The sequence below is a fragment of the Herpailurus yagouaroundi genome, unplaced genomic scaffold, assembly GCF_014898765.1.
Source record: "Herpailurus yagouaroundi ecotype Mexico unplaced genomic scaffold, PumYag 162, whole genome shotgun sequence".
Classification (NCBI taxonomy): domain Eukaryota; kingdom Metazoa; phylum Chordata; class Mammalia; order Carnivora; family Felidae; genus Herpailurus; species Herpailurus yagouaroundi.
In genome coordinates this window covers 11,602,756-11,622,208 of record NW_024412403.1, presented here as the reverse complement: position 1 = coordinate 11,622,208, position 19,453 = coordinate 11,602,756, and the positions used below count along the sequence as shown (strand labels likewise).

The 19,453-nt window shown below is 40.3% G+C and overlaps 1 protein-coding gene across 7 annotated transcripts in view; it reads left to right on the top strand.

The window, feature by feature from the left end:
• Nucleotides 1-19,453, top strand: part of ITSN1 (intersectin 1) — a 221,646-nt gene that overhangs the window by 99,744 nt on the left and 102,449 nt on the right. For 6 of the 7 annotated variants that reach the window (XM_040483995.1, XM_040483994.1, XM_040483992.1 and 3 more), the window contains exons 9-14: nt 3,090-3,153; nt 5,820-5,957; nt 7,590-7,705; nt 14,318-14,580; nt 16,689-16,838; nt 17,443-17,583. In XM_040483995.1, the coding sequence (XP_040339929.1) occupies nt 3,090-3,153; nt 5,820-5,957; nt 7,590-7,705; nt 14,318-14,580; nt 16,689-16,838; nt 17,443-17,583 (872 nt within the window). Of the gene's footprint in view, nt 1-857; nt 863-3,089; nt 3,154-5,819; nt 5,958-7,589; nt 7,706-14,317; nt 14,581-16,688; nt 16,839-17,442; nt 17,584-19,453 lie in introns of those variants that run through there. The other variant, XM_040483996.1, reaches the window with a different exon arrangement.

Genomic DNA, 19,453 nt, shown 5'->3' with positions numbered 1-19,453 from the left:
TATTAATCACAAAAGCTAAAGTCTTAGTCATTGTTTGTGATAAATTAACTTCATTTAATTATCTGGGGCACCTGGGTGGCTCAGTCATTTAAACTTCGTTTCATTTCTCTGTCCTTTCCATGCATGCTTCCCTATGCAAACATGGATGCCCATGTAGGGTTTAGGAACTTGGGATTTCTGTTTATCCCCATAATGTTTCCATATAAGCCAGTACTACAAAACTGGTATCTTTTTATGGATGTAGGCTTCCACAGGATAGTTCTCTGTATTCAGAGTTCAATTTTATGCTGTTCTCTTATGATAAGAGGCCATCTTAGGTGTTGGTGGTCTATTTTGATGCTTCATAACCTTGTCTTAGGATATATAGAGTCAAGTATGAGAATCACAAAAGACAATTGTGGCCTTCTAGTATGGTATTTAACAAACTTTTTCTGTAAAGAGCAAAATCATAAACATGTTAGGCTTGCATTTTAGTCTGTCACAACTACTCAACTTTGCCATTGTAGTACAAAAGTAGCCATATTGTCATGCTTAAGTGAATGGGCATGGCAGTGTTTCAATAAAATTTTATTTACAAAAACAGATGGTGGACCAGATTTGGCCTGTGGGCTGTGGTTTACCAATCCCTGTTCTAGATCATTTCCCTCACTTCAGAGAGGAAGGAACTTCCTCTTAGAGAGTGAAAGTACTTTTGTTAATGTCATATGTCATTAGGGAGTAGGAAGAGTCAGGACTGGCATCCAAATCTCCTAATATCCATCCAGGTCCAGGACCAGTTCTTTTTTTTTTGTTTATTATTCCATTTTTAAAATATAATTCATTGTCAAGTTGGCTAGCAGACAGTGTATACAGTGTGCTCTTGGTTTTGGGAGTAGATTCCTATGATTCATCGCTTATATACAACACCCATGCTCATCCCAAGTGCCCTCCTCAATGCCCATCACCCATTTTCCTCTCTTCCCCACCCCACCTCCATCAACCCTCAGTATTGGGAGTAGGTGAAATACTAACTTACTTTTATATAGTTCTGAAGTGGAGAGGATTGTTACAAGCATAAATTAAAGCATTCACTAAAGTTTTGCTAATTTCATGTTCCAGCGTGCTAAGTACAGTATTAAAGACTAAACAAAATGATCAGTGTACTTTCCTCATATCCCACAGAACTTTTTAGAGCTTTCACATTAATTCAGTAAAGATTGCTTCTTATTGTATTCTTAGATACTCTCAGTACACGTGCACACACACATACACAAGCGTGCGCGCGCACACACACACACACACACACACACACACACTCTCATCCAGCAGGAATGTGTACATCTGTTTTGCCAAAACTTAGAATGCTCACTATTCTAAAAAACAAGTGAAAAAAAGCCCCAAACTGAAAACTACCTGAATGCCCATCAACAGAATGATACATAGATTATTACATATTCACAAAATGATACACCACACAGCAGTTAGGGTTAATGTTCTGCAACGTTGAGTAAAATAGGCCAGACTTAACAAGGTCACACTGTACTGTTAGAAGTTAGGCCTCACTTGGTGGAAGGGATGATTAGAAGGCAGCTGGAGAGGGCTTCTGGGGTGCTGTTTCATAATTGGGTATGGTTTACTTGGCCGTTTTGAATTTGGAAAATTAAGCTGTAAACCTGTGCACATGTAAAAATACATATGTATATGTTCATGTGTGCTTTTCTGCCTATATTTTATATGTAAATAAAAGAATATTGTCTGTAATATTAACTACCATTAAGTAAGCACTTTCTATGTGCTAGCATTATGCTAAGTTCTGTGTTATAGTTTCTTACTTTATGAAGCACAGTCTTGTAAATCTGAAAAGGACCTCTGAAATGAGAAAATTTGGTCCACGGGGCGCCTGGGTGGCTCAGTTGGTTATGCATCTGACTTGGGTTCAGATCATGACCTCACAGTTTGTGAGCTCGAGCTCACTGGGCTCTCTCCTGTCAGCACAGTGATCCTCTGTCTCCCTCTCTCTCTGCCCCTCCCCCATTCTCAAAAATAAATAAATAAACATTTAAAAAAAAGAAAAAAGAAAGCAAACTCGGTCCAATTAGTAAGGAACCTGCCTGCCGGCCCCAAGTCCCATGGCAAGTTCTCGGGCACTTTGTGTGCTGACACATTGGGGTGATTCTCAGAGGTCCCTAACCACTATTGCTTGCTGTGTAAAAACACGTCCATTTTTGTGGGTTTGATGAGGTGCCAATTTGAAAAATGAAATAGCTGAAAGCAAAAATCTATACACAGCAATCTTGCCAATATAATGGTTTAGAATTCCTTGGTCCGTTGTTGGTTGTCCTGGGACCACACCTTGTGAGTCAGTGATAGTAGAAGACATATTTGTCTCTCTCTCCCTAACACTGGTTTATTTTAACACTCAGAATTTCCCACTGTAGACTTCCATCTGATATCTAAGGCTAGTTTCATGCCAGAGGTGCAGATATTTACAAGTATTTTAAGAAATGAGAACTGATTTTGAGAGCAGAGTTGGAATTCCGGGAATTCTTTATTGCTAACATCAGAAATGGTTGTGATATTAGACTTGAGCAAGTCACTTTTTTTTTTTTTTTTAAGACTGTGTAATAAAATGGTTACAAGAGTTGTTCTCTCTAAGGTCCCTTCCTTCTCTAAGATTCTCTGAATCTTCTCTAAATGTGTCTGATAGTAGTCATGGTGGAGACAGCAGGCGGTGGGAGAAGATACTGAATTTAGAGGCCTTAAGTTTTGTAAATAAAAGCCTGATACAAATAGAGATGGTAGTCTGGACAAAAGGGCAGGTTGTATTTTGAAACTAATCTTTTACATACTCTTTTTTCATTAAGCATTGATTTAACAAGAATTTATTGAGTATGTTCCAGATGCTGTGCTGTGCTTTGTGTTTTTTCCCCTTTTCATTGGCGCTTAATTTCCTTTTGAAAAAGCCCCTTGGGTAATAGCAAATATTGTTCAAAGCACTGTGATTGCAAGAGATTGCAGAGTGCTTAAGTGCACAACACTGGTCTTCCTGGACAGTGAAGATTTGCTGATTCATCTTTATATTTTTTTTTTCCCCCCCGGATTCTGTTTAGGTCCCCAAGCAAGAACTATTCTTATGCAATCAAGTTTACCACAGGCTCAGCTGGCTTCAATTTGGTAAGGAATGAAAAGTTCCTTGGTTTGTATAAAGTGGCTTACATTGGTATGGCTTAATGGGTCTTCAGATTGATACGATTATTTATAGATGGGGACATAGGGATTGTGCTTAATTTTCCAATCAGCTGTGATGATTACCTCTCTTTTCCCCCTTTTTGATTTTGAAAAATACAAAAGCAGAGAGATTAATGAATGCTCAAGAACTCCTAACACAGTTTAAGTAAGTCTCAACTTGTGTCTGCCCTGGTTCTCCCCTCCTCCTTCCTGGTTATTTTAAGTCAGATCTCAGTGATTATATCATTTTCATCTGCAGATATTTCAGCCTGTATCTCCAAAAGGGATTTTTTTTTTTTTTAGGGATTTTTTTTTTAAGAGGACTATAATATCAGTAGTCGAATAAAAAATTTTCAATAGTAATTCTTATTAAGTTAATCAGGAAGTGTTCAAATTCCTTAGGTTGACTTGTGATTTTTTTGTAGTTGATTGGTTCAAACCAGATGTAAATAAATCTATATTTTGCATCAACTCATTGATACGTTTAAGTGTTCTAAAAACTTCCCCTTGTTCTCCACCCTCACCCCCGAAAAGAAAAACCTGGATATTTTGTCCTATAGTTTCTCCAGTCTAACTTCTGATGGTTGCATCCTTATGTTAATTTATTCCTGTGAGGAGATTGGTCATTGGATCTAGAGCAAGGTTTCTCCACTTAACACTGTTGGCCATTTGGGCCCCATACTTTTTTGTTGTCGGGAGCTGTTCTGTGTATTATAGGTTGTTCAGTAGCCTCTCTGGTCTCTACCTATTAGATGCCAGTAACTTGACCCCCATCCCCAGGTGTGACAAAGATGTCTCCATATACTGACAAATGTCCCTGGGATACAAAATTATCCCACTCATGAGAACCACTTACCAAATCCAAGTTTGATTTTTTTTTTTTTTTTTGCAAGACTACATGAGAGATATTACTATGTACTTCCACTGGGGGGAAGAGGGAGGGCACATAAATGTCTCTGGCTATTTTGTAATGATTTTTAATAGCTTGAGTTGCTTTAATTGCTTACATGTGAGGTTCATGATTTTGCCGTAGGGCCCATTGATATGGTTGCTTCATAAGTGGTCACGCTCTAGTGTAGTCCCTTCACCCATCCTGGTTCCTTCTGCTTTGTGTTAAAGGATCTTCCTTTTGCAATCGAATAATAATAGACCAGTTAATAAACACAATAGACCAGTTAATACGACACATCCAGATCTCTTTAAGTCTGGGTATGTGCCAGTATCCTAGGGCCCTCTGAAATATAAACTTGAGATCTAACATTTATGGAGGTTGACTGGCAGTTTATTAGGTATGTTTGTGACACTGGAATATATTGAAATGCTTAAGTTTCTCACTTATAACCTGCTCTCTCTGAAAAAAATACTTGAGACTTATCCTGCTAGAGTGTTATTATATTCCCTTTCTATACAACAAAAAGGTATTTTAATTAAATGTTTACAGCGATTATTTAGGCAAGTAGCGGGGGGAAAAAGAACTCCACTGCCTTCTAATCGAATTTACCCAGGAGTGGCTGGTGATGGGGCATGGGAAGGAGGAGAGGATAAGAAAGAGCTGGCAGGAGCCTGGCATCTGGAAATTACAAAGCTAGAGGGACAGAAAAGAGATCAGTGGCTGCCAGGGGCTGTGGGCAAGGCAAGGGGGTGACTGAGAGACTTGGGGGAATTTTGGGTGGTGATGGAACTATTGCGTGTGGTGTGATACACAACTGACTGAATTCAGTTACACAACCGAATCTGTCAAAACTTGCAGAACTGTGCTCTAGAAAGGGCGAATGTCACTGCATGGACATTATACCTTAAAACTGAAAACCAAAACGGCGTATGCCACCTAAGGAAGTTTTAGACTTAAGAGGAGTTTCTTGATTTATGGCCTCAGCAGAGCCGGTTTCCCAATGCAGTATCTGTCCTGTTCTCATTCTGGTGAACAGCTTTGTTGTCTGGCATCCTCTTTTGGTGTTGTTAAGTGAAATCACATTCTTGGACTTGCTGGAAAAATCTGTTCACTGTCATTAACTATTAGGGCATGTCGATTATGGGGAATGGTGGCCGTTGATCTTGAGATTAAGGAGCAGCAAACACCTTGACTCTGAGGCAGAAGGCCATAAGGATCCACCCTTGTAGGTCTAGGTCAGCCACAGGCCAACTAACCTAAATGGGTGGAACCTGGCCTGCATCTGTTTTTAGAAGGTTTTCCGCTCATTTATTTATGGATCGTCCACGGCTGCTTTCCTGCTGCAAGGGCAGAATTCAGTGTGATAGAGACCATGTCTTGGAAAGCTTAAATGTTTACTATCTGACCTGATAGTTTGCCGAGCATAGTGTTTAAAGACACATAAAATGTGGGTATGATGCATTTTAAATGGGCTGGCAGGGATTGAGAAAAGCATAATTATAATCATAGTTAACATTTGCTGAATGCCATCCCAACTGTATGGATTGTCTCATTTTTATCTTTCCTTATGAAATAGGCACTATTTTTATAAACCGACAAGGCATAGAGAGACTCAATTGGCCTACAGTCAGAATAAGAAAACAGAACATTTCAATCACTCATGAATAGTAACAAGCATGCATTTTCGTGAAGTTAGAAAATAATTAACTTTTTTGAATAGGAATCTTTCTGACATTGATCAAGATGGAAAACTCACAGCAGAAGAATTTATCCTGGCTATGCACCTGATTGATGTAGCGATGTCTGGCCAACCACTGCCACCTGTCCTGCCTCCAGAGTACATTCCGCCTTCCTTTAGGTAAAGAACATTTGGCTCTTATAAGAAACTGTGTGTTTGGTATGTGAATTTCAAACTGGGCTTAGTTGGCTACGTATCTTTTGCTCATTTTTATTCCTGGTAAGTAAATGAAATATCCATGAAGTGAAGAAAATCTTATCTAGGCCCTGTGTTAATCTTGGACCTGTTCTTTTCTTTAAAGTATTTATAGTATATTAGTAAAATACCAAAAGAGGGATGATTTTTGTACCAATCTATATAGTCAAAGTTCAGCAAAAATGTTAGCAGTTAAACTACAACTAAAATAACTTGTATGTAGACAACAAGACAGGGAGGGATGCCTGGGTGGCTCAGTCAGTTAAGCATCCAACTCTTGATTTTGGCGCAGGTCATGATCTCATGGTTGTGGGATTGAATCCCACATGAGGCTCCCTGCTGAGCATGGAGCTGGCTTGGACTTCTCTCTCTCTCCCTCTCTCTCTGCCCCTCCCTCCCCCCAAAAAACAAAAAATAAGAGAAAAGAAGGCAGGGAAATTCTGCCTGTGAATTCTATACATTGGATAGGCAACAAAATACTGGCAATGTAGAAATTATAGTCAGGAAGCTAATTAAAGAAAATTATCCTAGTCTGAAACACAGTTTCAGTAGAGATATCAAGAGTAGACCAAGGTCCAGTTTGGAGAGATCTGTGGTGACTGGTATCCTCTACCTACACACGCCACACACACCTCTCCTCCCAGACAACGATGTCTTTAGGCTTTAATTTAAAAGACAAACATGAAATCTTACAAGCACAAAGAACAGAAAACACACACACACACAAATAAGACTTTCTGGGAAAGCCGAGGGGAAGGAATCCCCACAAAAAGAAAAGAAACGGTGCTGTTGCTGTGAGCGCATACATGGAGTGAGCTGAGAAAATTGACTGTAGGAAGAAATGGTAGTTGGGCGGTTTGTAAGGTCTGACAGTTGCAAAAATCACCACAGGAGACACAAGGCTGGAAGCTGATAAAAAACAAAACAAAACAAACAAAAAAAACCGCGTTAAAACAAAAAGGTAGATTGGTTTCAAAGAGCAAGGTTAATGGTTTAAGGTGAAACTAATCAGGCAACTAAGTGATTTGTTAGGGATTGTAAAGTGTAGAGATTTCATGTGTTTATTATGAGATAAAATGGAAAAAAAGATTTTGTAAGGGGAAGAGAGAGGCTTCCATTCAGCTGAGCTGCTAATCTTCCTTGATGGATTTCATGTTCCATAAAAGGGTAATGGTAACAACAGTGAACTCTTGATTGTGGACCCAGGCACCGTTCTAGACACACGATGCCTAGACTGAATTAATAATAATGACAATAATTAAAGATTAGACACTCGATGATTATTCACTAATTCAGTCCTTCGCAATTGCCCTGATTTAGGTGATAATTCTAAATATCCAAATAAGCTTGGCACTTAGCCTCTGGTAGCATTCATGTACTCATTTTTAAAAACCTCTTTGTAAACAGGACCAGATCTTTATCTTTTCCTCACGATACGTGAGATTTTCTCCATGATGTGGCATCATCTTTAAAAACTCTTTTCCACCGTTGGCTCGGTGCTACCTAGACGGCTTTGTGTGAATCCATTTTTTTTTTGCTTTGTTTCCCCAATTGCAGACGAGTTCGATCTGGCAGTGGTATATCTGTCATCAGCTCAACGGCAGTAGATCAGAGGTTACCAGAGGAACCAGTTTTAGAAGATGAGCAACAACAGCTAGAGAAGAAATTGCCCGGTAAGGCAGTCTTTCCATTTCAGTTACATCATATTAGAGGTTTTCCGCCTCTAAGGCAAAGATGGGGGTAAAAAGAAATGTAGCTTCTGACATTCTTGCTGTATTCCCTTTAACTGACCTTAGAAAGGAGACACTTTTATCATGTTTTGGATTTGACTATAGGTAGAGAAATAAGAACGTTACAGACTTGGCTACTTTTAAACTGAAATCTGATTATTTACCAGCAACCAAAAATTTTATAGCTGTTATTTATAGAACACTCAAAGTTGGTAAACCTTTACAGTGCTTGCTTAGTACCACCAGTGCCGAAATAGGATGTAAAACTGCCTCTTGTTATTTTCTCACACTGTTATAAGAAAATTGGAAACTCCTTAATAACAGGAAGCTATTTTACATTTGGTAAGAACCTATTTTAAAACACCTTCATTGGAGCGTCTGGGTGGCTCAGTTGAGTGTCCAACTCTTGATTTTGGCTCAGGTCCTGATCCCAGGGTCCTGGGACTGAGCCCCGCGTCAGGCTCTGTGCTGAGTGTGGAGCTCGCTTAAGATTCTCTCCCCACCCCCTGCCCCCTGCCTCTTTCTCCTGCTTACACTCTCTCTCAAATTAAAAAAAAAATATGCAAATAAATAAAATTTAAAAATCCTCATCTATAATAATAAGCTCATCACACTATTAAAATATTCTAGAGCGGCTATGAATTATTGATAATGAGATGATAATTGATACTAAGAGGCAAATGAAATTTATTATGGAATCTCTCTATATTAATTTTCATATTTTCTTATATTTGTCAGTGTCATTTAGCTGCATTTAAAGTGCTCAGTGGTCGGGGCGCCTGGGTGGCACAGTCGGTTGAGCGTCCGACTTCAGCCAGGTCACGATCTCACGGTCCGTGAGTTCGAGCCCCGTGTCGGGCTCTGGGCTGATGGCTCAGAGCTTGGAGCCTGTTTCCGATTCTGTGTCTCCCTCTCTCTCTGCCCCTCGCCCGTTCACGCTCTGTCTCTCTCTGTCCCAAAAATGAATAAACGTTGAAAAAAAAAATTAAAAAAAATAAATAAATAAAGTGCTCAGTGGTTAACTAGCCTGCTCAGGACACTAGCTCTCCCGATTTCCTCTTTAAATTAAATTTTTTTTCTATTTACTGATAAACTTCTTATTGATAATGTTCTTTGTGTGAAGCTATGTGTTGAGTACGGTGAAGAATTTAAACGTTAACAGTGTGGTCCGTACCATCAAGAAGGTTATAATAGAATTGAGGATTTAGGGCATCCATAGAAATAATCACCAAAGCAGTACCTAAGTGTGGTAAAGTCCTGAAGACAGTAGCATAGATGCACAGCACAGCTTACTTACGCGGGTTGGCATAGACTGGGAAAGGCATGAGGTAGAAATCTCTGTGCAGGAGGTCTCAGTCACGTTGAGACTGAAGATGAATAGGGTCATTACAAGTGGGAAGGAAGAACATTTCAGGTTGGTAATAATGGGAATGAAGTCTCAAAGGCAAATAAGGACAGGAATCCTTTGAATATGGAATTTTCTTTTCCTGTCGGTAGACATTCATTTAGAGTTCTGAACAGGAAGTGACATCATTGGTTTTTTTGTTCATGCATTCATTCTTTGAGTGGCCATTTATTATGTGCCTCCTCTGTAGCAGAAACAGGGCCAGGTATTGGAACTAAGATGTGTAGGGACCTTTAGGGTTTTTTTTTTAAAATTGGGGTAAAATTCACATAACAGAAATTTGGTCATTAAAAAATATACAGTTCAGTGGCTGTCTTAGGGTGGGCTGCCATAATAAAGTATAGTAGTCTAGGTGGCTTAAATAGCAGAAGTGAATTAATCTCTCACAGTTCTGGAGGCCAGGAAGTCCAACATTAGGATGCCATCCAATTCAGTTCCTGGTCAGGCTGTCTTTCTGGCGTGCAGATGGCGATCTTCTTTTTGTGCCCTCATATCACTTTTCCTTGGTGTGTGCACATGGGAAGAGAGAAATCTCTTTTTCTCTCTTCCTCTCTTCCTCGGTAAAGCCATTAATCCCACCCTCAGGACCTTATCTTAACCCTGATTAAATAACATCACATTAGGGCTTAGACTTCAGCACAGGAAGTCTGCAGGTTATTCAGTCCATGACAGTGTTGTTCAGTATACTGACAGTGTTGTGCAGCCATCAGCTCTGTCTAGTGCTGAGATGTTTTCATCACCCCAAAAGAAAACTCCATACACAGTGATTCCTGATTCCCCCCCTCCCCCAGCCCTGGCAGTCAGCAGTCTGCTTTCTGCCTCTTGGGATTTACCTGTCTGGGACATTTCATATAAATGGTCTTGTACAGGGAGTAGCCTTTCACTTATCAAGATAGTTTTGATTCATGCATGTTGTAGCATGTATCATTATTACTTCCTTCCTTTCTGTGATTGAGCGGACTTTCAATTTTAAGGTAGCAAAGTAAAACGGATATACCTCCTCCGCAGTCAGTAAAGGAGCAAGAAGGACAAGAAAACCAAAACACACTTAACCGTGTTTGGTCTCTAATCCACAACTGTAATGTCTGAGGAATGTCTGTCTAAAGCAGCAAAGGCCAAACAGGAATGTGGGAAGAAGCCAAGGAAGGGTGCCCACAGTTACAGATCTCAAGACCAAGTATCAAGTGACAGTTCTGAAAATAGGGCACAATGGGAATGGCGTGCTACACAGGCAGGCCTTGAGAGCTTCTCCTGTCTGGGGTCGGTTCCAAGGAGGAGCATGTGAGGCAAACACAAAATTGAATGGACACTGCTGAAGACATAGGAAGGGGCATGAAAACATGAAGGGACATTGGGAATTTATTTTTAAAGGAAAAGGAAATGGTTATAAACAGAATGATAGCAAGGATTAGAGAAAAAAATGATTGGCCTGGGAAATAAGGCTAAAATTCCTAATTGGTGTTCTCAAAGAAGGAGACTGAATGATGGATTAGAAAAAATCATTTGGTGAATGTGATCTGCATAGTGATTAGGGTACATCTTGTTCTTCATTATGAAATGTAGAATACTCACCTACCTACCTCTGCCTTCAGAAATCGTCTTGTTAGAACAGAAGACACACAAGCACAGTTACAAGCTGAGGAGAGAGAGGTAGGGAGGGAAAGATTCATGGTACAGGAAAGTCAGGGGGTCAATTGCTCAATCAAGGTGATGGAGAAGGAAAGCATAAACAGGGAAGGAAAGGAGGTTGGTGGTGATACAGAATTGCAGCTTTAGAAAGATTATTCTACAGGTGGTGTTCAGTGTTTTGAATGCCATGACGTGGTATTTGTCATGGAGGGGAGAGTATGTTAGCAAAGAACTTAGGATTTTTTTTTAATTGAGATAAAATTGGTAGATAGTACTGTATTAGTTTCAGGTGTACAGCATAATTCAGTGTTTGCATACACTACAAAGTGATCACTGTGGTAGGTCCAGTTACCATCCATCACCATACAGTTGACCCCCTTCACTCTTTTCTCCCACCCCCAAACTCCCTTTCTCTTTGGTAACCCCCCATTCTCTTTCTATATCTGTGAGTTTTGTTTTGTTTTTATTCCATATATAAGTGAAATCAGATGATATATGTCTGTTTGACTTGTTTTACTTAGCATAATACCCTCAAGGTCCATCCGTGTTGTTGCAAATGATTTCCTTCTTTTTTATGGCTGAATAATAATGCATTTTCTTTATCCAGTCATCCACCGAGAGACACTTAGGTTGTTTGCATGTCTTGGCTATTGTAAACAATGCTGTAATGAACATGGGGGTACAGATATCTTTTTGAAAAATTTTGTTTTCTTGGGTAAATGTCCAGAAGTGGAATTGGTGGGTCATCTGGCAGTTTTGTTTTATTTTGTTTTGTTATGTTTTTGAGGGACCTCTATACTGTTCTTCTGTAGTGGCTACACCAATTTACATTCCTCCTGACAGTGTGTGAGGGTTCCCTATTCTCCACAACCTCTCCAACACTTGTTATTCCTTGTCTTTTTGATAATAGTCATTTTGACAGGTGTGAGATGACATCTCATGTGGTTTTGATTCGCATTTCTGTGATGATTAATGATGATGAGCATCTCATGTGCCTGTTGACCATCTGTACAGCTGCTTTGCAAAAATGTCTACTCAGATCTTCTGCTCTATTTTTTAATCAGATTGTTTTATGTTGCATTGTATGAGTTTTTTATATATTTTAGAAACTAGCCCATTATCAGATACGTGATTTGCAAATATCTTCTCTCATTGCAAAGGTTGTCTTTTTACTTTGTTGATAGTCTCCTTCACTGTGCAGAAGCTTTGTAGTTTGATATAATCCCATTTGTTTGTTTTTTCTTTCATTATTCTTGCCTTTGGAATCAGTTCCAGAAAGCAGTGTTCCATGAGTCATGTCAGTGAGCCTAGTCAGTGATGTTTCTGATAGGAGTTTCATGGTTTTAGGCCTGCATTCAAGTCTTTAATCTGTTTTGAGCTAATTTTTACATATGGTGTAAGAAGAGAGTGTGTTGTAGACTCTAGGTCTGGAGTTCTCTCTTGTCCAGCAAGAGAGCGGGACTCAGGGTTGAAAATGTGAGAGAGGCTAATACCCAGGAGGAGACAAGAGCCCTGAGTAAGGGTCCTTGCTCCCTTTTTTATTAGGATCAGAATGCTTACAAGTGTGATGGGCATGGACAGACTGTCAGTGAAACCGTGAACTTTAACTCATGGGCTCATGGGCATGGGGAAGAGGGGGTTTTGGAGATATGCGGTGTTAGGGGTTTGGGTCAATACAAGACAAGATTCTGGTGCAGGGTGGAAAGTTGTTTATAGCAAACATGAGGCCCCACCTCTGTTTACCTAAACTAGCCAAGGTGACAAGAAAGACAGAGCATGCTACCTCAGGGTCAACAAGACATCTTTCTTTTGCTAATTAGCTCCACTCCGGGCAACTGGCCCTGCTGTGGTCTATAGCTCTATTTACCTGTTTACTTAATTGGTCCTTCCTTCTTGTGAAAGCAGCTTTCTGCTATTGTCCTATGCCTTTGCCCTTTACTGGGGACCTTTGCCCCCTTTACCTAATCTTATTTACCTACTCTTGTTTACCCAAACTTGGGTGTGTTCATCCTACGGCTTTCTAATTCTTTATGCCTTGTTAAGCCATCAGTGCAGGCTCAGGGAATTCCTAAGCTCGTTCCCTGCAAGAGTGGTCCAGTTTCATTCTTTTGCATGTGCAGTTTTCTAGCACCATTTATTGAGGAGACTTTTTCTCCATTGTGTATTTTTGTTTTATTTGTTGTAAATGAGTTGACCATATAAGTGTGGGTTTGTTCCTGGGCTCTATTCTGTTCCATTCATCTGTGCCTGTTTTTATGCCAATAATACTGCTTTGATTACTATAGCCTTGTAGTATAGTTTGAAATCAGGGAGCACGATACCTCCAGCTTTGTGCTTCTTTCTCTCAAGTCTGCTTTGGCTATTCAGGGTCTTTTGTGGTTCCATATAAATTTTAGAATTATTCTAGTTCTGTGAAAAATGCTATTGGAATTTTGATAGGAACTGCATTGAATTTGAAGGTTGCTTTGTGTAATATGGACATTTTAACAATATTAATTTTTCCAATCCAATTCTGATCATGGAATACTTTTCCACTGAATTATGTCTTTTGTTTCTTGCATCAGTGTCTTATAGTTTTCAGTGTACGAGTCTTTCACCTTCTTGGTTAAATTTGTTCCTAGGACTGAGTCTCTCTCTCTCTCTCAAAATAAAGAAACATTAAATTTAAAAAAAAAATTTTTTTTTAATTTTTTTTAATGTTTTATTCAATTTTTGAGGGGGGGAGAGAGACAGAGACAGAGACAGAGAGTGAGTGGGGGAGGGGCAGAGAGAGAGGGAGACACAGAATCCGAAGCAGGCTCCAGGCTCTGAGCTGTCAGCACAGAGCCCGATGCGGGGCTCAAACCCACGAACTATGAGATTGTGACCTGAGCCGAAGTCGGACGCTTAACCGACTGAGCCACCCAGGCGCCCCCCCCAAAAATTTTTTTTTTAAAAAGGGGCGCCTGGGTGGCTCAGTTGGTTGAGCATCCATCATGACTTCGGCTCAGGTCATGATCTCACACTTGTGAGTTCTAGCCCCACGTATGGCTCTGTGCTGACAGCTCAGAGCCTGGAGCCTGCTTCGGATTCTGTGTCTCCCTCTCTCTCTGCCTCTCCCCTTCTTGTGCTCTCTCTCTCTCTCTCTCTCTCTCTCTCTCTATCTCAAAATAAATAAACATTAAATTAAAAAAATTTTTTTTAATTTATTCCTAGGTATTCTTTTTGATGCCATCATGAATGGGATTGTTTTCTTAATTTCTCCTTCTACTGGCTAATTATTAGTACTGTATAGAAATGCAACTAATTTCTGTATATTGCTTTTGTATCCTGCAGTTTACTTTACTGAATCAAGTTCTTGGTTCTAAAAGGTATTTAGTGTCCTCGTGGTCACAGGCAGGAAGGGCACGGGCAGGAAGGAAACTTGGGGAGTTCTGGTTTGCATTTATACTACAGATTTCAAATGTGCCACCGAACGTTTCCTTTGAAAATAGTGTTGAAAATCATGACTTTTCATAGTTTCTCTGCTTCTCGTTTTAAAGTAACATTTGAGGATAAGAAGCGTGAGAATTTTGAGCGTGGCAACCTGGAACTGGAGAAGCGGAGGCAGGCTCTCCTGGAACAGCAGCGCAAAGAGCAGGAGCGCCTGGCCCAGCTCGAGCGCGCGGAGCAGGAGAGGAAAGAGCGGGAGCGCCAGGAGCAGGAGCGCAAGAGACAACTGGAGCTGGAGAAGCAACTGGAAAAGCAGCGGGAACTCGAACGGCAGAGAGAGGAGGAGAGGAGGAAGGAAATCGAGAGACGGGAGGTAAGCAGCCACGGAGCCACCCCCACAGTCAGCGCGTGTGGCTTGCTCCCCTTCTCTCTTAATTGGTCAGGTGGCAGGTTAACACAGTCTCCTTCCTTTTACAGTTGCGAACTTTTAGTATGTTCACCAAGCTATGTGACCCTGACCTCTGTCTGATTCCAGAGCACGTTCCTCACCCCAAGAAGAACTCTCTTCCCCATTAAGCAGTTACTTCCCATCCGCCTCTCCCTGCCCTTAACAGCCACTCATTTATTTGTTTTCTGTGTCCACAGGTTGGCCTGTTGTGGACATTTCACAAGTGGGATCATATACCATGTGCCCTTCTGTGTCTGGCTTCCACTTAGCTTGTTTTCAAGTCCCAAGTTGTAGCGTGAATCAATACTTTATTCCTTTTTATGACCGGATAATACTCCAGTACACGGATGTACCACATTGTATTTATCCATTCATGAGTTGATGGACGTTTGAGTTGTTTTCAACTTTTTTGACTGTTATGAATAATGCTGCTAAGAACATTCACACTCAAGGGGCGCCTGGGTGGCTCAGTTGGTTAAGCGCCCGACTCTTGCTTTCAGTTCTGGTCACCATCTCGTGGTTCATGAGATTGAGCCCCCCCTTCGGGTGCTGTGCTGACAGTACGGAGCCTGCTTGGGGTTCCCTCTCTCTGTCTCTCTCCCTCCCTCCCTCCCCCTCCCCCATTTACATTTGCGCGCTCTCAAAATAAATAAAAACTAAAATATATACATATATTTATAACTATATGTATATATACACATATATATATAAAAATATTTACACTCAAGCTTTTGATAATTCAGTCTCTTAACAAAAACCACTGATATTTGTTGAGAATTTTTCAGACTTTCTTCTCTGCATTTAAAAATGTATGTAGCAATATAAAAGGTTATATATGGTTGGAGAGGTTGGGGATTTAGTGCAATTTTTTTTTAAAGCCCTGTAATGATCTCATACTAATTATATTGTCTGTGCCCTTTTTTTTCCACTTTAAAAAAACATGTGTGGGAAATCTTCAATATATTGGATGAAAGGCCTCATCAATTTGGTGCCATACTGGATAAGGGCTAAGCCAGTCTTTTGTCCGAATTTCCAGTTAAGCACATTGCTACTGAGGCAATGCCATGATTCTTTTGTGTGAATGAAATCTATTTTATAGATGGGAGATTTTCCTTTATAAAAACACAAAACACAATACTTTGGTTTCATCTCCTTTTATTGCTTCAGAAAATTTAGGGCAGTAAGCCTCTGTTCAGGCAGAGACACACAGATACCAACAGGGTTTTAATTTCCAGAATGGACAGCCAAAGGACTCAATGCCTTCCTTTCCTCCGTGTTTTTTTTTTTTTCCCAAGACACTTTAGAGTATTTATTAAGAACTATTTAATAGGCATTTACCAGGTACCAGGCATTGATAGTCCCTAGAGATACAGTGACGGATAGTATTCCACCTGTCCTCTGGCCTGTAAAAGGGTAGTTGGAGTAAGTAGCAATTACAGTAAAGAGTGCCAGGTGCTCTTTACCCAGCAGCCATCAGAGTCAGCTCTGAGGAGGGCTGACGTTGCCACAGAAATTACAGAAGCTTCTGTGGTAAAAGAAGATGAATGATTAGGGGGCTGGAGGGCAACAAATTTTAAGACTTGAGGTAAATAATTTCTTTTTGGGTAGAAGAAAGTTTTGTTTTGGGGGGATATTTCTTGTTTTTTCTTTTTGTTCTAGGGGTTTGGATTTTGATTTTACTAGATTTTACTAGATTTTTCCTTACCCTCCATGAGTCAGTAAATAAGGAAGAAAGGTTATTTTTTTTTATCACTTCAAGCACTCTTGAAGGCACAAACAATCAAATTGCAACGATGACATGAATCCTGTCCTCATCTTATCTAATAGCCTTTCTAAATATTCTTTTTTTTTTTCCATAGAAGGAATACTACATTTGTATAAATTTTGTGTTGCTATTTTGTAATAGAATTTCTTGCAGTGTGTAACATTTTATCCCTGAAAGAAAAGACTTCCTAGATGTTATGTTTATTAAGAGACATTGTATAAAGTAAGAACTAAAAAATTAATAAGCTGTCTGTTTGTAAATGTCACAGGCTGCAAAACGAGAACTTGAAAGGCAACGACAACTTGAATGGGAACGGAATCGAAGACAAGAACTACTCAATCAAAGAAACAAAGAACAAGAAGACATAGTTGTACTGAAAGCAAAGAAAAAGACTCTGGAATTTGAATTAGAAGCTCTAGTGAGTGAAGTTTGATTATGCTTTGGGAATACAGTTGACCCTGCGCAGTCAGAACTCTGTAACTCCTGACTCCCCTAACACATAACTACTAGTAGCCTACTGTTGACTGGAAGCCTTACTGATAACACAAATAGTTGATTAACACATATTTCATATGTTATATTTATCATATACTGCATTCTTTTAATAACGTAAGCTAGAGGAAAGAAAATCATAAAGAGGAGAAAATGCATTTACAGTACTGTACTGTTATTGAAAAACATTTTTTTTAACTTTATTTATTTTGAGAGAGACAGCGCAATGAGGGAAGGACAGAGAGAGCGGGAGACAGAGAATCCCAAGCAGGCTCTGCACTGTCAACTTGGAGCCCGATGTGGGGCTCAAACTCATGAAACCATGAGATCGTGACCTGAGCCCAAACCAAGAGTAGGATGCTTAACCGACTGAGCCACCCATGTGCCCCAGTACTGTACTGTTATTTATCGAAAAAAATCCGTGTGTATGTGGACCCCTGGAGTTCACCCTCGTGTTGTTCAAGGGTCAGCTGTACAGTAACACTGAACCATTAAAAATGGTAATAATAATAATTTTTCATGTGTTAAAGAATGATAAAAAGCATCAACTAGAAGGAAAACTTCAAGATATCAGATGTCGATTGACCACCCAAAGGCAAGAAATTGAGAGTACGAACAAATCCAGAGAGTTGAGGATTGCAGAAATCACCCATCTACAGCAACAGTTACAGGTGAGAAAACACATCCCTTAACAGCTTTTTGGCTTTCCCTGCTTTTCCTCTGATTCATTTCACTCATTTATTCCTACAAGCACCCAGCCTCCATGAGGTACTGGGCTCTGGGGAGCAAATACGAAGTTGACAAAGCCCTGGTCTGAAAAGGAGTCTGTCAAGGAAACAAACTCAACATGCTTGCTGAGCATTGCTGCGTGCCAGGCCAGACGCGCTCAGAGGCGCTGAGGGTCCAGCAGTGAGCGGAGATGAGAGCCCCCACTTCACGGAGCTTACCTTCTATCTGCAGGGCAGGACACCGACAAAAGAAGTCAAGTGTGTACTCTTAGAGTATGAGAGTGAGTAGGAAACAGAGTCCTGGAGAGAAGGAGGGCAGTTATTTATTATTTTTTTTTTGTAAGATTTTATTTTTGGGGTACCCGGATTGGCTTAGTTGGTTTGAGTGTCCGACTCTTGATTTTGGCTCAGGTCATGATCCCAAGGTTGTGGGATCAAGCCTTCATCAGGCTCTTTACTAAGCATGGAACCTGCTTAAGATTCTCTTTCTCTTTCTCTCTCTCCCTCTCTCCTTCCCCCCCTCCACCCCTCTCCCCCACTCACACTCTCTCAATAAAAATACAATAATACAATACAACAAAAATTATTTTATTTTATATTATTTCAAGTAATCGCTACACCCGAGGTGGGGCTTGAACTCAAAACCCCAGGATCAAGAGTCATACATTCCACCAACTGAGCCAGCCAGGCGCCTGCAAGGGCAGTTTTTTAAATTAGGTGGTCAGGACGGGCTTCCCTGTAAGGGTCCATTTGAGCAAAGACTTGAAAGGGAGAAGCGGTTAAGCTGTGTGGCTTTCTGGCAGAACGAGCTGTAGGTACGGAGACAGCGGTGTGAGAGCTGTGAGGCTATAGCCCGTGTTTGGGATGTGCTTACAGCAAGGAGGCCGCTGTGGTTGGAGCAGGCAGGGACTGGATCACCTGGGACGTGTAGTTCACTCATGAGACTTTGACTTTACCGTGATCATCACAATAAGGGAGTGCGGCTCAGTATTTTAACGGGAGTATGATTGAGAATTATACTGAATAGTTGGGGACATAATGGAATGCTATCAGCAGTTCTGCTTCCGTTTATTAGGTATCCAGAGTTGCCCACCAAGTTGCATAATATCACCTGGTTTGGTTTCACTTGTTGAACTGGGGGCAGGGGATGTCAAATTCATGTAGATGCTGTTCTGCTTGTCATCATGAAAGATGATCATTTTTGAGGTTTGTGACTTTCCTCAGCCTGATGATTTGAGATTTATCCATACTTGTGAGCAGATCAGTAGGTTGTTTGTTTTCATCCCTAAGTAGTATTTCCTGTTGATTGACATTTGGGTTCTTTCCAGTTTGGAACTTTTATGCATAAAACTGCAATGGGTATTTATTTGCAAGTCTTGATGTGGAAATATGTTTTATTTCTCTTATTTGTGTATTAACTTTTAGGAATGGAATTACCGTGTCCTATAAATATAGGCTAACCCTACTGGAGACCGTCAGACTGTTTCCAGGGTGGTTGTACCATTTTACTTTCTTTCTACATTTTACACTTTACATGTGTGAGTGCTTCAGTAGTTTCTCATCCTGGCCAACACTTGCTTTGTCATTATTTGTAATGAATATTTCTGATGGATGTGTCACAGTATCTCATGTGGCTTTAATTTGCATATCCCTGAAAGCTAGTGGTGTTGGGCCTCACTTCATACGTGTATTGGTATGTATCTTCTTGTGTGTGTCTTTTGTGAACAGATCTTTTGCCCATTTTTTGTTGGGTTATTTACCTTACTGTGGAACTGTAAAGAGTTCTTTATATATTTTTGTATCAAGTCCTTTG